This window comes from Balaenoptera acutorostrata, chromosome 2, assembly GCF_949987535.1.
Source record: "Balaenoptera acutorostrata chromosome 2, mBalAcu1.1, whole genome shotgun sequence".
Classification (NCBI taxonomy): Eukaryota; Metazoa; Chordata; class Mammalia; order Artiodactyla; family Balaenopteridae; genus Balaenoptera; species Balaenoptera acutorostrata.
The window spans coordinates 115780122-115793566 of NC_080065.1; the positions used below are offsets into that span (position 1 = coordinate 115780122).

Here is a 13445-nt window from a genome sequence, read left to right on the forward strand (position 1 = left end):
AACTTCTCAGTGGAGAAAGGAGCACCTGGGGGGCACCTTTTACTCATCTATGGTTGGATGTCCATCTCAAGGCCCTCCCCGTTGTTGGCCCACTGGTGCACCCTTCCCTGAGTGCCACAGAGTCCTGGTTGAAGGCATGCCTTTTCCCTCTCAAAGAAAAAGACCTTTTACCTGCTTGGCACTCTTGTCTGTCTTGAGCTCCCATAGAAAAAATTGCATTGCTCCAGAACTCTGGGATTCTCCAGATAGAAAATAATTTAGCCAACCTTGTGCTGCCTATGCTAGAAGATGGAAGTAAAGATGTAAATGTTTTCAATAACGTGACATGCAGTGACCACAGATATAATTATTAGTTAATCCACATATGTATGTAGATATAGTCATGTTTTTATACTACAAGTTGTCATGGGACTATGCTCAGTGCTGTGGAGAGGGTAATCAAGGAAAGACCCTGAACCTGTTTCTATTCTTTTGCCTTCCACTTGGTTACCCCTGTCTCTCCCAATCCCCCTCAAGTCAAAGTAAAAGATACTCAAAAGTTATTCAAAGTAGCTCTCTCTCTCTCTCTACATCCTTTCTTGATGCCAGCCTCCTTCTCTGTTAATTAAAGAACAGAGTGACCTCTCTGCCACAAGCCCGGGCTGTCCTGTTTGGCATGACCAGTATGAATGCTCTGAGCTTCCTAATTATCATTGCGTGATAGTCATAGGATCCCAACTAATGGGCCCTTCAATAGTGACCCAAAAGACTTGTGATTTTCTTTTTCTTAATCCTTCATGACCTGTCTGGCTTTAAAATTATTGGCTGATTTAATTATTTTATAATGTCAAACAAGTTAAATTAAATTATTAAATCCTATGTAGATATTTAAACTTTTTTAGAGAAACAGAATCAGCACATATGTAGTAGGCTTTTTCAGTGTAAGATGAAATAATAAAGGTGTTGTCAAGCAAGTGTGCTTATAGGGCTCTAAGCAAAATGAATACAAATAGTCATTTTTACCTTTTATAATCAGACTTTATCTTACCAGAGAAAAGGGGAAAAGCCAGTTTTCTGAAAGCCGGTGGAAAATGGGAAAACACCCATGGCTTTTCTTAGAGAACAGGATAATCATTAGGGAATGAGGATTTCTTGAATTCTTGGGGTCTTTACCAGAAGTGACAAGAATAAAGGTCTGAGTTATATTCAAGATAAGCTTGCTTCCCAGAACTTACCCCCTGATGGTGTACAACCAGATGATAAAATGTGCACACGTTTATATGCATGTTTATGTGCTTTCTTGACAGCACGAAGGTTTTATACAAATACTGCTTTCCACCGCTGACTGCAAAAAGATGGCACAGGCCTTTATAAAAATCTTTAAATAACGTCTTATCAACTTACGCACCATAATCCCTTTGTATTATAAAACTTGCCATTTAATTGCTAACAAGAAAAAAATTACCATTCATCTTCCTTAAGCCTAGAGATACATTTTGTTATGTAAATTATAAATAATATCATCCTCATTGATCTAACCTAAAATTTGTTTAAAATATGAAAATTACAAGTCTAGGAATACCTTAAGTAAACATGTATATAAGACTAGGCAATAAGTCCATTGCATAGAGGCCTAAAATAACATTTCTTTTTATGTTTATTTGCTCTTTTCAGGAGAAAGGAAGACAACAGTGTCTTGCACGAAAATCATGAACAAAAATATCAGCATTGTGGACAATAAGAAATGCAAATACTTAACCAAGCCAGAGCCACAGATTCGCAAGTGCAATGAGCAACCGTGCCAAACAAGGTAACCCTGTCCCACCACTCATTAACAAAATCCCATTTTCTTAAAAACAGTGCAGTGGATATGTACCAAAATGTAAGGCTTTAAATAAGCAAGGTCTAAGAAAGAAAGATAATCAACCTGATGGAATGAGTGTTAGAAAAGCAAAGTTAGGATTGACCTCAACTTTAGCTGCTGTCCACAGTGTGAAGACATCTCCTAACTGGATGGCAGAGGAGTATTTAAAAGTATTTGGTAACCTGTTGGTCACCTCTTCAAAAATCTGGTTATTTGGTTGAATTCAGCTACTCATTCCTAAATTCTCCAAAATGGTGTTTTAAGCACTTGCCAATGACGATATAAACTAAAGTGGGACTGGCCAGGACCCAGTCCCCTACACAACAGTGGGGGCATTTGGTCCTTCTGGTCCCCAAGGCTAGATCCTCACTTCCTCGCCCCAGAGTCCCCAAGGCAAACTGTTTGGTTCCTGATCTCTGATCACCAGATTCCCGACCTGGGTCCTAGTTATTCGAAAGTTGGTTGCTTCGGTCCCATGTGGCTTCCCCAGTGAGTAATAAGCAACAAAGCAGGCAAGAAACTCATGAGTAGGGGATAGAACATCAATGCTGAGCACCTTAAAGTGGTGTAAAAGAAAGGCTATGCCTCAGTAACCAGCAGAGATGGGTGAATGGAACCTTAGTGTGATTTTGGGGTGGGCTTGCAGCAAGGCTGTGCAGAACGGTTTCAGGCACAGGGCTCCCGAAAATCTCTGTGCTTTCATATAAAAATTAATGTTGGGCTTGAGTGGAACTCAGCCCCAGTGTCAAAAGTCCTCAAAACTTTGTGGGACAGAATGACCAAAAGAGTCTGAGGCTGGATTGATTCCTCTAGAATATGGAGACGCAGACTTTTATTCTATCCTGACACTCAGAGATTTGTTGAAGCTCAGTGAGTTAGGGTGTATTTGTGAGTTCTTAGGGAGTCAAACAATTGATCTCCTCTCCCAATAGTTTCTGCAGTGGAGTCACAGCGAATGTGTATATACTGCAACTTGGATATGCAGAGACTTTGTAGCTTTGGAGCGCTCTCTAACTAATATAATCTTCCTCGTGACCTTCCACCACAGTGTATGGGGACGTGAAAGGAGAGGGAGAAACAGAGTTGCCGATTAACTATATTTAGGCTTTTCTGTCTTCAGTAATCTCTAATGCTCAGTTCTTCTGGTTTCCCTCTTCCCCCACCTTCCCCTTCAGATGTAGCACTGCATCCCAAGTTCCTTCTATTTCTGGCTTATTGTAAAACTCAATTGTTAAGCCCTCCAGATCTGGCTCATGCTATGTTAACGAGAGCTTAAAAGAATTTGGAAAATCTTGTCTTCCTCTACAAAGCTGAAATTTCAAGACTTGCTTTTCTATAGACTCAGTGTATTTAAGGTATCAAAAGCTGATTATCTACTTTTTCCTTTCTTTGCATTCGTGCTCTAACAATTCTTCCCTCCCCCTCAAAGGGAAAAATACGCTTCCAGAGAATAAAAAAATGGTATGTAAAAGAATATGCAAAAGAAAAACGTACATTACTTTCAGTAATGTTCAATAATGCCCTTTGCACAAGCCGGACTATATGCTTTTCATCTGAACTCTGTAATTACGTGTTTTTGTTTTGTTTTGTTTTGTTTAACATCTTTATTGGAGTATAATTGCTTTACAATGGTGTGTTAGTTTCTGCTTTATAACAAAGTGAATCAGTTATACATATACATATGTCCCCATATCTCTTCCCTCTTGTGTCTCCCTCCCTCCCACCCTCCCTATCCTACCTCTCTAGGTGGTCACAAAGCACCGAGCTGATCTCCCTGTGCTATGCGGCTGCTTTAATTACGTGTTTTTATAAGGCAGGGTAGTAATCAACAGAAAGGGTGACCTAGGGAAATATTGTTGCCTACAGTCAGGTCCTTGGGTCTTTTCCATTCATTGCTAGGCAGATAACAGATGCTGAGTTTTTAGCTTTTGCCCTGTCTGCTAAAGAACCTGGTTTTTTTTGTTGTTGTTATTACTATTCCTAAGAATTATCTTTCTCTTTTTTTAATCTCTTTTAATAGACATTAAAATGCTAATTTATCTTATGTTAAATAATTTATTAAAATGTTTCAAAACACCATTTCTTTTATATACCATATAGCTTTCCCATTTGGATAAAAGAGCAGGAGCTTTTTCTGATATATCAGGAATCTTGAATAACCTGGATTTGAGGACTAGAGCATATTTGTCACTTCCTAACCTGGTCTGTGAAGAATCAGAATGTACAGGACACACCATTTATTGTTCATTCACTGACCTCAGCTATCTTGGGGGAAAATGCCTTGGTAATGACTTGGTAAAATGAATAGTTTTAAAAGGTTGATACATTTCGGAGTGAGAAATTTTTGCAACTGGAGACTGGAAGTCTTTTTGTTGCAATTATTATCTTCTTTCCCTTGGAAAAGGAGGCAGTGTATTTTGAACCACCAAGAAGCAATGTCAGTGAGGTTAACCAAAATACTGGAAAGTAAGAAATGGACATGGGCAATCCTGAGGGGTCATCACAGGAAATCTTTCCAAGATTTACTGGCATAGCACAGCTTTTGTTCCTCTTGCTTCTTCTTTTTTCCCCACCATGGTAAAAAACATTCTAATTACCATTCACATTTTTTTGAAAAAGTCACCAAATGGCCTGATGTAACCCTATGTACCAAATATAAAATATATTAATGCACTAGTAAATAGCTTTGTAAGAAGGAGTCTTGAAGATGAGGAAATGAGATAATTCCCAATTAGATGAATTCTAAAATATAAGATGTTTTCTCTCACTACAATATGTTTCATATTTTTGTTCTTATTTTTCAGCAGCTTTCCAAGGAATGAAAAAAGTAACCTTTTATCGTTATACTAAGGATTTCTAAAATTTATTTTATTTAAAAAATTAGGATTTCATGACATTGCAAATACTTCTCTTTTCAGTGGTGTCTTCCATAGTTCCATGGTTGGTTCCCTAGTTGAGGGGAAAGGCATATAGATGGGTTTAAATTGTGCTTATAGCCTAGGTATTCTTGTGCAGAAAGATGAAGCAGAAACTGAAATAAATTTGGAAGATAAATATTCACTTTAGGAAAAATCCACTAGGGGACTCCAAAGCAAAATGGTAGGTCTGCATCATACTTGATAGATGAGCAGACAGGAACTTCATTAGAGGCAGTAATGCAGTGCAAATGTTATCGTGTTAACAGCAATGTGGTTGCAGGTGATGGGCATAATACATTAGTGATTACTTCCTCCAGATAAGTAGGGAGTTCTCCGTGGCAGGCTTCTTTTACTTGCAAATACCTGCACATGTCCCTTTGTGAGGTAGTCTGCAGCCTGATTTCAATTTCTGACTCCACAACCTGTGGCCTTTGGTAAGTTACTACACCTCTCCTTGCCTTGGTCTCCCTTTCTGTAAAAGGCCACGATAGTTGTAGTACCTAATATGTGGGGTTACTGTGAAGATTCAAAATGCAAAGAATAGGACCAACTCATGTATATTAGCAATTTTATACTTGTTAGATACCTCAGTATGGCAATATGACGTGACGGGCAGCAGCAGGCAAAGCGTGCAGCATGACAGGGACGGAGTCTAATACATTCTTTGAGATTCTAATAAGAGCAAGGCCCTGAGATGAGAAGTGTGGAGAAGCAATAGAAAGCCTGGGTGTCTTAGGGAACACTCAAATATTAGTAAAAAAAAAAAAAAAAAAAAAAGGTATAAATCTATTGTGTAAACATTCTGCTAATTCTAGCCATGTCAAAATATGTAGTAAGTAGATATCTTTTAACTTGTCTCAGTGACTCTTGCTTTACTTTTAGATGGATGATGACAGAATGGACCCCATGTTCACGAACTTGTGGAAAAGGGATGCAGAGCAGACAAGTGGCCTGTACCCAGCAGCTGAGCAATGGAACCCTGATGAGAGCCCGGGAGAGGGACTGCGCCGGGCCCAGGCCGGCCTCCACCCAGCGCTGCGAGGGCCAGGACTGCATGACCGTGTGGGAGGCGGGCGTGTGGTCCGAGGTGCGGTACCCACCCCGATGCTTCTCCGTTTCCCTCTGATTTTCTTACTCTTAGCCTATATAAGGTCATGTTTGATCATGTTCAGAGTCTCTCTGCATGGCAGTTTTAGCACCATTTATTGGCTTTTCTGGTAATAAAAGGAATACATTCATTATAAATAATATTGAAAGTAGCAAAAAAACAGATTTATTCTTTGTTCTGTGACTATTATAACATAATCAAGAGCATATATTATATACATTTTAGAATCCAGCTTTTTTATTTCTTTACCATGAGTATACTCTTTAGTGGAAACATATGAAAATACACATTTGGAGAGAGTGGCATGGACATGTATACACTACCAAATGTAAAACAGATAGCTAGTGGGAAGCAGACGCACAGCACAGGGAGATCAGCTCGGTGCTTTGTGACCACCCAGAGGGGTGGGATAGGGAGGGTGGGAGGGAGACGCAAGAAGGAGGAGATATGGGGATATATGTATATGTATAACTGATTCACTTTGTTATAGAGCAGAAACTAGCACACCACTGTAAAGCAATTATACTCCAATAAAGATATTAAAAAAAAAAAAAGAAAATACACATTTGACTCATATTCCTGAGCATTAGAAGAGAAAGGAGAAGAAAGGACATTAACATTTAACAGTCATTTCCTGTGAGCAGGGATTCTGTTCTTACTTCATATTTAGTATCTTGTTGATATTTAATCAGCAATGCAAAAAACGGAAGTTTCACCCTTGTGAAATACTACAGCTCAGAGAAACTAAATAGTTTACCCAAAGTCCTGCTTAGTGTTGGAGCCAGGATTTGAACCCAGTGCTGCCAGGCTCACTGCACCATACACCCACCAGCTTGTACTATGCAGCATGCAGCTTTGTTCCATGCCAAACTGTATGCTTATTTTCTGTTATCATGATACATATCTTCTTATGATAACACCAGTCATTACTTATATTTACTAGCTGCTCTGGAGCATTTTAGGTGAGCATGTGCGTGTATGCACACACACACACATAAACACCCTCACACTTGTATACGCATATGTGTACACAAAGACACATGTGCACACACACACCCAGAGCAAAATATGCTTAATTTCAGAATATTAGCTAAGATGTAAAAATGACAAATAGAAAATGCTAGGCTGCAATAAGTAGCCATTCTTTTGAAAACTGAGGATAAAGTAGCTTAGATAATGAGGTTTGGGAATATTCTTCAATTAACCCACCCCCCCCCCCAAACAAAAACGCACTAGCAAATAGTGTGACTTTCTCTTGTCTTACTTTTCTAAGCTATATCTCACTCTGGCATAGATTCTTCCTCATTTGTAATGAGTACTTTTGAGAATGAATGGATTGTCCAATTTTACATGAAAATGGATGAGTACAGTCTGGAGAAAAGACTCATGTGAACATCAGAGACACAGATATACCCTTCCTTCAGCCTAACTAGCATTTCTGCAAACCCTTCAGGAGGAAATAGGTCAGAATATCCTACCATACAGAGTTTTGGCGCCAGGTAGGAGAAGTAATAGGTCAATGCAATGCACCAATTTAAAAAATGTCTCTTTTGTCTTGATTTAATATAAATATTGAGTTTATGGATCAAGGTTAGTTTTGATTGCAAAAAATAAAAATGTAAATCTTAAAATGCCAAATCACACATGTAGTCCACCTTAAAGCTCAGGATATTCAAATGCAAACCATAAATTATGAGACAATGACACATTTGTGCAAATCTTATTGTATTTAAAACTTCAGGAGTTCTATGCTTAAGTTTTCAGGAAGACAACTACTGGAATCTGCATGGTTATTCCTCTACTACATTCTTGCTAAGTGCATACCTGCAGCTCTTTCTTTGGACCTTTTTTAGACACAGATATAAATTAGGTTTTCAAGTTTTGCTGTATCTCTCATCCCCCCCTCCCTCTCCCGTCTCCCACCCAATGCCATTTTGGTTCCTGTGTCCAGATAATCAGTGATGCATAACTTTGTAAAACTGGGAAGCTTTATGCATATTCCATAATGGGGAGCATAAATGTAAACGAGATGGTCAGTTACGTCTTACATGCTTCATACCTGTTATGTCACACTGTCAGTCAAACATCAATTATTCATGAAATGAACTAAACTTATTTTGAACTGAATTATATTTTCAATCCATATAGCCATTGAGAATGATTATTTCTAGGGGTGTATAATTATGTAAAGAAACTGTTTTGTTTTTGCTATGTTTTCTCTGTTTTAGCTTTAAGAAAAGTTTTGAGAAATGATATTCTCTTAGAAATTGTCATTTTTCACAAACACTTCTTAAGGCTAAAACAAACTAAATCTTAGCAAAAATAAAATGAATTTCCTTATATAATTATATGCAAAAAATTGATGTCAGTCAGGTTTAGCGTTTTACATTTTGATCGTTGTTTACTATTTGTCTTTCATAAACAATCCCTGTGTTACAGGACTGTCTGTAGTAATGGTCCTGTGTTCCTGAAACCCATTCACCCCTAGCACTATGCCGAAGCTCCACCTGGCCTCTGATGCTGGGCTGTAGCCTGGTGTTCTCCTTCTCCTTCCCCTTCATTCTGGCCTTTATGTGGGTGATAGGCTTGTGAGAGATGATGAGAACCAATTCCTAACGTAATTTGATCATCAGTCTGTATCTCTTAATCACCAGCTTTATCCACACTTCTCTGCTGTTATCTTCCAGTGTTCAGTGAAGTGTGGCAAAGGTGTACGTCATCGGACCGTGAGGTGTACTAACCCCAGAAAGAAATGCGTCCTCTCCACCAGACCCAGGGAGGCTGAGGACTGTGAGGATTACTCCAAATGCTACGTGTGGCGAATGGGTGACTGGTCTAAGGTGAGAAGCATTCTGTACATTCTCAGTATTGAGTTGCAGTAATGTCAGCATTGTCCTGGGTACTATAACCACACAGTCTGAAGTTTAGGAGGCATAGAGAACAGAGATCATGGAGGTAGAGTATTAAATACCCAGGTTCAAAGCCTGCCTGTCTGTCTATGGTCATAATCTCAATAAAACTGTTTTAAGGAATAAGTAAGATAAAATGTGTAAAATACTGGGAAAAAAATGGTGGCTGCCAGAGCATGGAGGGGAGAGTGGTAGCTATTCATAAATAACCCTAAAGGACATTCTGGAAGAAATGTTTTCATTGTACAATACACTGTGGTTAGCCAGCCTCCTCGTTATTGCCCAACAAGAAATTCATGACATTTAAAATCTATTTTCTTGTGATTATTCATGCCTTTCCTCTCCAACAAAGTTTGCATATTAACATTGTATTTGAGTTCTCCGTGCACTATACTCTTTCCACAACTTCGAACATTTAAAGTATACGTTGGGATTCTAAAGGATGCATTTGTCAACAATGTAAATCAATCCCTGATTACAGAATTAGGAAATACTCAGCCCAATCCATGCAGCTTTTAGCTGGTGAACCATATAGGGAAATCTCACACTTCAGAGTAAACAACTTTTAGACAGAAGAGAATTCCAAACTAACCATAAATAATTTCTTTCATGTTCAGGGTTTATGTTTCCCAATTCTACGAGAGGAAAATAGAGTACTGTAGTGTGATAGAGAAGGGCATGGCTTGGAAGTTAAGAAACATGGGGGATGGTTAGGACTCCCTCATTAGATACCTCTGTGTCTTTGTTTCCATAAGAGTGAAATAAGGAGAATAGACAACACCATTGTTTTCAAGCTATTTTTATATTGACACTTCATTCAGCACTGAAGGTTTAAACTAGGTTGAGGAAATGAAAGTACTCCTTGGAGGGGTGTGGGGAGGATCACCTATTGCTCCCTATCAGTTGTAGAAACTCTGCATTTGTTCATCTTGGCTAATGAAATTCTACATGTTTTCCTCAAATGAAATAATTCTGCTCTAAGAAAAAGTTAAAGCTACTAGAATAGATATGCAATATTTTTCCAACTTTATTAATTAATAGAAATATTCTAAGTGATAAATGTTATTAACTTCTAGTTAACTATAAGAAACAAAATTTGTTATTGCAAAAAACAGAATATCCAGGTTTTATTGTAATTTATGACCCAGAACTCTAAGCTGTCCAACATTGCTGCATATGGAAATAAGGCTAGCAAATCCTATTTGCATGACAAATACTATTATAATTGATTAATAAATGTGCCTATTTTGTGGCCTCTCATCAAATCTTAAGGAAAATAAAAATTAACTGGGGAGATCATAGAAAACATTGATTTTGGTTTTCTGTGCTAAGCCTAAAAATTTTTTTTCAATTTTACCACAATTTACATGTATGTAATTTTTAAATAGACTTGTATTGAATTACTTTGAATTGGTTTTGTTATGTTACTGTCAATACATTGCTACCTACCTAGAACAGCCTTTGTGAGTAAGGAAAGTAATGGATAGCTCTAATAAATATTCTTTTTTATTTCATGACTTTTTATTAAAATGTTTTTTAATTTATTTTTTTATACAACAGGTTCTTATTAGTTATCTGTTTTATACACATTAGTGTATATAGGTCAATCCCAATCTCCCAATTCATCCCAACAGCACCAACCCTCCCACCCCGCTTTCCCCCCTTGGTGTCCATACATTTGTTCTCTACATTCGTGTCTCTATTTCTGCCTTGCAAACTGGTTCATCTGTACCATTTTTCTAGATTCCATGTATATGCGTTAATATATGATATTTGTTTTTCTCTTTCTGACTTATTTCAGTCTGTATGACAGTCTCTAGGTCCATCCATGTCTCTACAAAAGATCCAATATCGTTCCTTTTTATGGCTGAGTAATATTGCTTTGTATATATGTACTACATCTTCTTTATCCATTCGTCTGTCGATGGGCATTAGGTTGCCTCCATGACCTGGCTATTGTAAATAGTGCTGCAATGAACACTGGGGTGCATGTGTCTTTTTGAATTATGGTTTTCTCTGGGTATAGGCCCAGTAGTGGGATTGCTGGGTCATATAGTAATTACATTTTCAGTTTTTTAAGGAACCTCCATACTGTTCTACATAGTGGCTGTATCATTGTACATTCCCACCAACAGTGTAAGAGGGTTCCCTTTTCTTCACACCCTCTCCAGTATTTGTTGTTTGTAGATTTTCTGATGATGCCCATTCTAACTGGTGTGAGGTGAGACCTCATTGTAGTTTTGATTTGCATTTCTCTAATAATTAGTGAAGTTGAGCAGCTTTTCATGTGCCTCTTGGCCATCTGTATGTCTTCTTTGGAGAAATGTCTATTTAGGTCTTCTGCCCATTTTGTGATTGGGTTGTGTGGTTTTTTAATATTGAGCTTCATGAGCTGTTTATATATTTCGGAGATTAATCCTTTGTCCGTTGATTCTTTGGCAAATATTTTCTCCCATTCTGAGGGTTGTCTGTTCGTCTTGTTTATAGCTTCCTTTGCTGTGCAAAAGCTTTTAAGTTTCATTAGATCCCATTTGTTTATTTTTGTTTTTATTTCTATTACTCTAGGAGGTGGGTCAAAAAAGATCTTGCTGTGGTTTATGTCAAAGAGTGTTCTTCCTAAGTTTTCCTCTAAGAGTTTTATAGTGTCCAGTCTTACATTTAAGTCTCGAATCCATTTTGAGTTTATTTTTGTGTATGGTATTAGGGAGTGTTCTAATTTCATTCTTTTACAGGTAGCTGTCCAGTTTTCCCAGCAACACTTGTTGAGGACACTGTCTTTTCTCCATTGTATATCCTCCTTTGTCATAGATTAGTTGACCATAGGTGCGTCGGTTTATCTCTGGGCTTGCTATCCTGTTCCATTGATCTATATTTCTGTTTTTGTGTCAGTACCATACCGTCTTGATTACTGTAGCTTTGTAGTATAGTCTGAAGTCAGGGAGTCTGATTCTTCCAGCTCCGCTTTTTTCCCTCAAGATTGCTTTGGCTTATCGGGGTCTTTTATGTCACCATACAAATTTTAAGAGTTTTTGTTCTAGTTCTGTAAAAAACGCCATTGGTAATTTGATAGGGATTGCATTGAATCTGTAGATTGCTTTGGATAGTATAGTCATTTTCACAATATTGATCTTCCAATCCAAGAACATGGTATATCTCTCCATCTGTTTGTGTCATCTGTGATTTCCTTCATCAGTGTCTTATAGTTTTCTGAGTACAGGTCTTTTACCTCCTTAGGTAGGTTTATTCCTAGGTATTTTATTCTTTTTGTTGCAGTGGTGAATGGGATTGTTTCCTTAATTTCTCTTTCTGATCTTTCGTTGTTAGTGTATAGGAATGCAAGAGATTTCTGTACATTAACTTTGTATCCTGCTACTTTACTTATTTCATTGATTAGCTCTAGTAGTTTTCTGGTGGCTTCTTTAGGATTATCTGTGTATAGTATCATATCATCTGCAAACACTGACAGTTTTTCTTCTTCTTTTCCAATTTGTATTTCTTTTATTTCTTTTTCTTCTCTGATTGCCGTGGCTAGGACTTCCAAAACTATGATGAATAATAGTGGCGAGAGTGGACATCTTTGTCTTGTTCCTGATCTTGGAGGAAATGCTTTCAGTTTTTCACCATTGAGAATGATGTTTGCTGTGGGTTTGTCATATATGGCCTTTATTATGTTGAGATAGGTTCCCTCTATGCCCATTTTCTGGAGAGTTTTTATCATAAATGGGTGTTGAAATTTGTCAAAAGCTTTTTCTGCATCTATTGAGATGATCATATGGATTTTATCCTTCAATTTGTTAATATGGTATATCACATTGATTGATTTGCATATATTGAAGAATGCTTGCATCCCTGGGATACATCTCACTTGATCATGGTGTATGATCCTTTATTTGTCTTGTTGGATTCTGTCTGCTAGTATTTGTTGAGGATTTTTGCATCTATACTCATCAGTGATATTGGTCTGTAGTTTTCTTTTTTTGTAGCATCTTTGTTTGGTGTTGGTATCAGTGTGATGGTGGCCTCGTAGAATGAGTTTGGGAGTGTTCCTTCCTCTGCAATTTTTTGGAAGAGTTTAAGAAGGATGGGTGTTAGCTCGTCTCTGAATGTTTGATAGAATTCACCTGTGAAGCCATCTGGTCCTGGACTTTTGTTTGTTGGAAGATTTTTAATCACAGTTTCAATTTCATTACTTGTGATTGGTCTGTTCATATTTTGTGTTTCTCCCTGGTTCAGTCTTGGAAGTTTATACCTTTCAAAGAATTTGTCCATTTCTTCCAGGTTGTCCATTTTATTGGCACAGAGTTGCTTGTAGTAGTCTCTTATGATGCTGTGTATTTCTGCAGTGTCTGTGGTAACGTCTCCTTTTTCATTTCTAATTTTATTGATTTGAGTCCTCTTCGTCTTTTTCTTGATGAGTCTAGCTAAAGGTTTATCAATTCTGTTTATCTTCTCAAAGAACCAGCTTTTAGTTTTATTGATCTTTGCTATTGTTTTCTTTGTTTCTATTTCATTTATTTCTGCTCTGATCTTTATGATTTCTTTCCTTTTACTGACTTTGGGTTTTGTTTGTTCTTCTTTCCCTAGTTCCTTTAGGTGCAAGATTAGATTGTTTATTTGAGATTTTTCTTGTTTCTTGAGGTAGGCTTGTATAGCTATAAACTTCCTTC

At 37.6% G+C, this 13445-nt stretch overlaps 1 protein-coding gene across 1 annotated transcript in view; it reads left to right on the forward strand.

The window, feature by feature from the left end:
* Positions 1-13445, forward strand: part of ADAMTS19 (ADAM metallopeptidase with thrombospondin type 1 motif 19) — a 298785-nt gene that overhangs the window by 253514 nt on the left and 31826 nt on the right. Inside the window, exons 19-21 of the mRNA XM_057540882.1 lie at positions 1654-1789; positions 5644-5848; positions 8557-8709. Coding sequence (XP_057396865.1) covers positions 1654-1789; positions 5644-5848; positions 8557-8709 — 494 coding nt within the window. The remainder of the gene's footprint in view (positions 1-1653; positions 1790-5643; positions 5849-8556; positions 8710-13445) is intronic.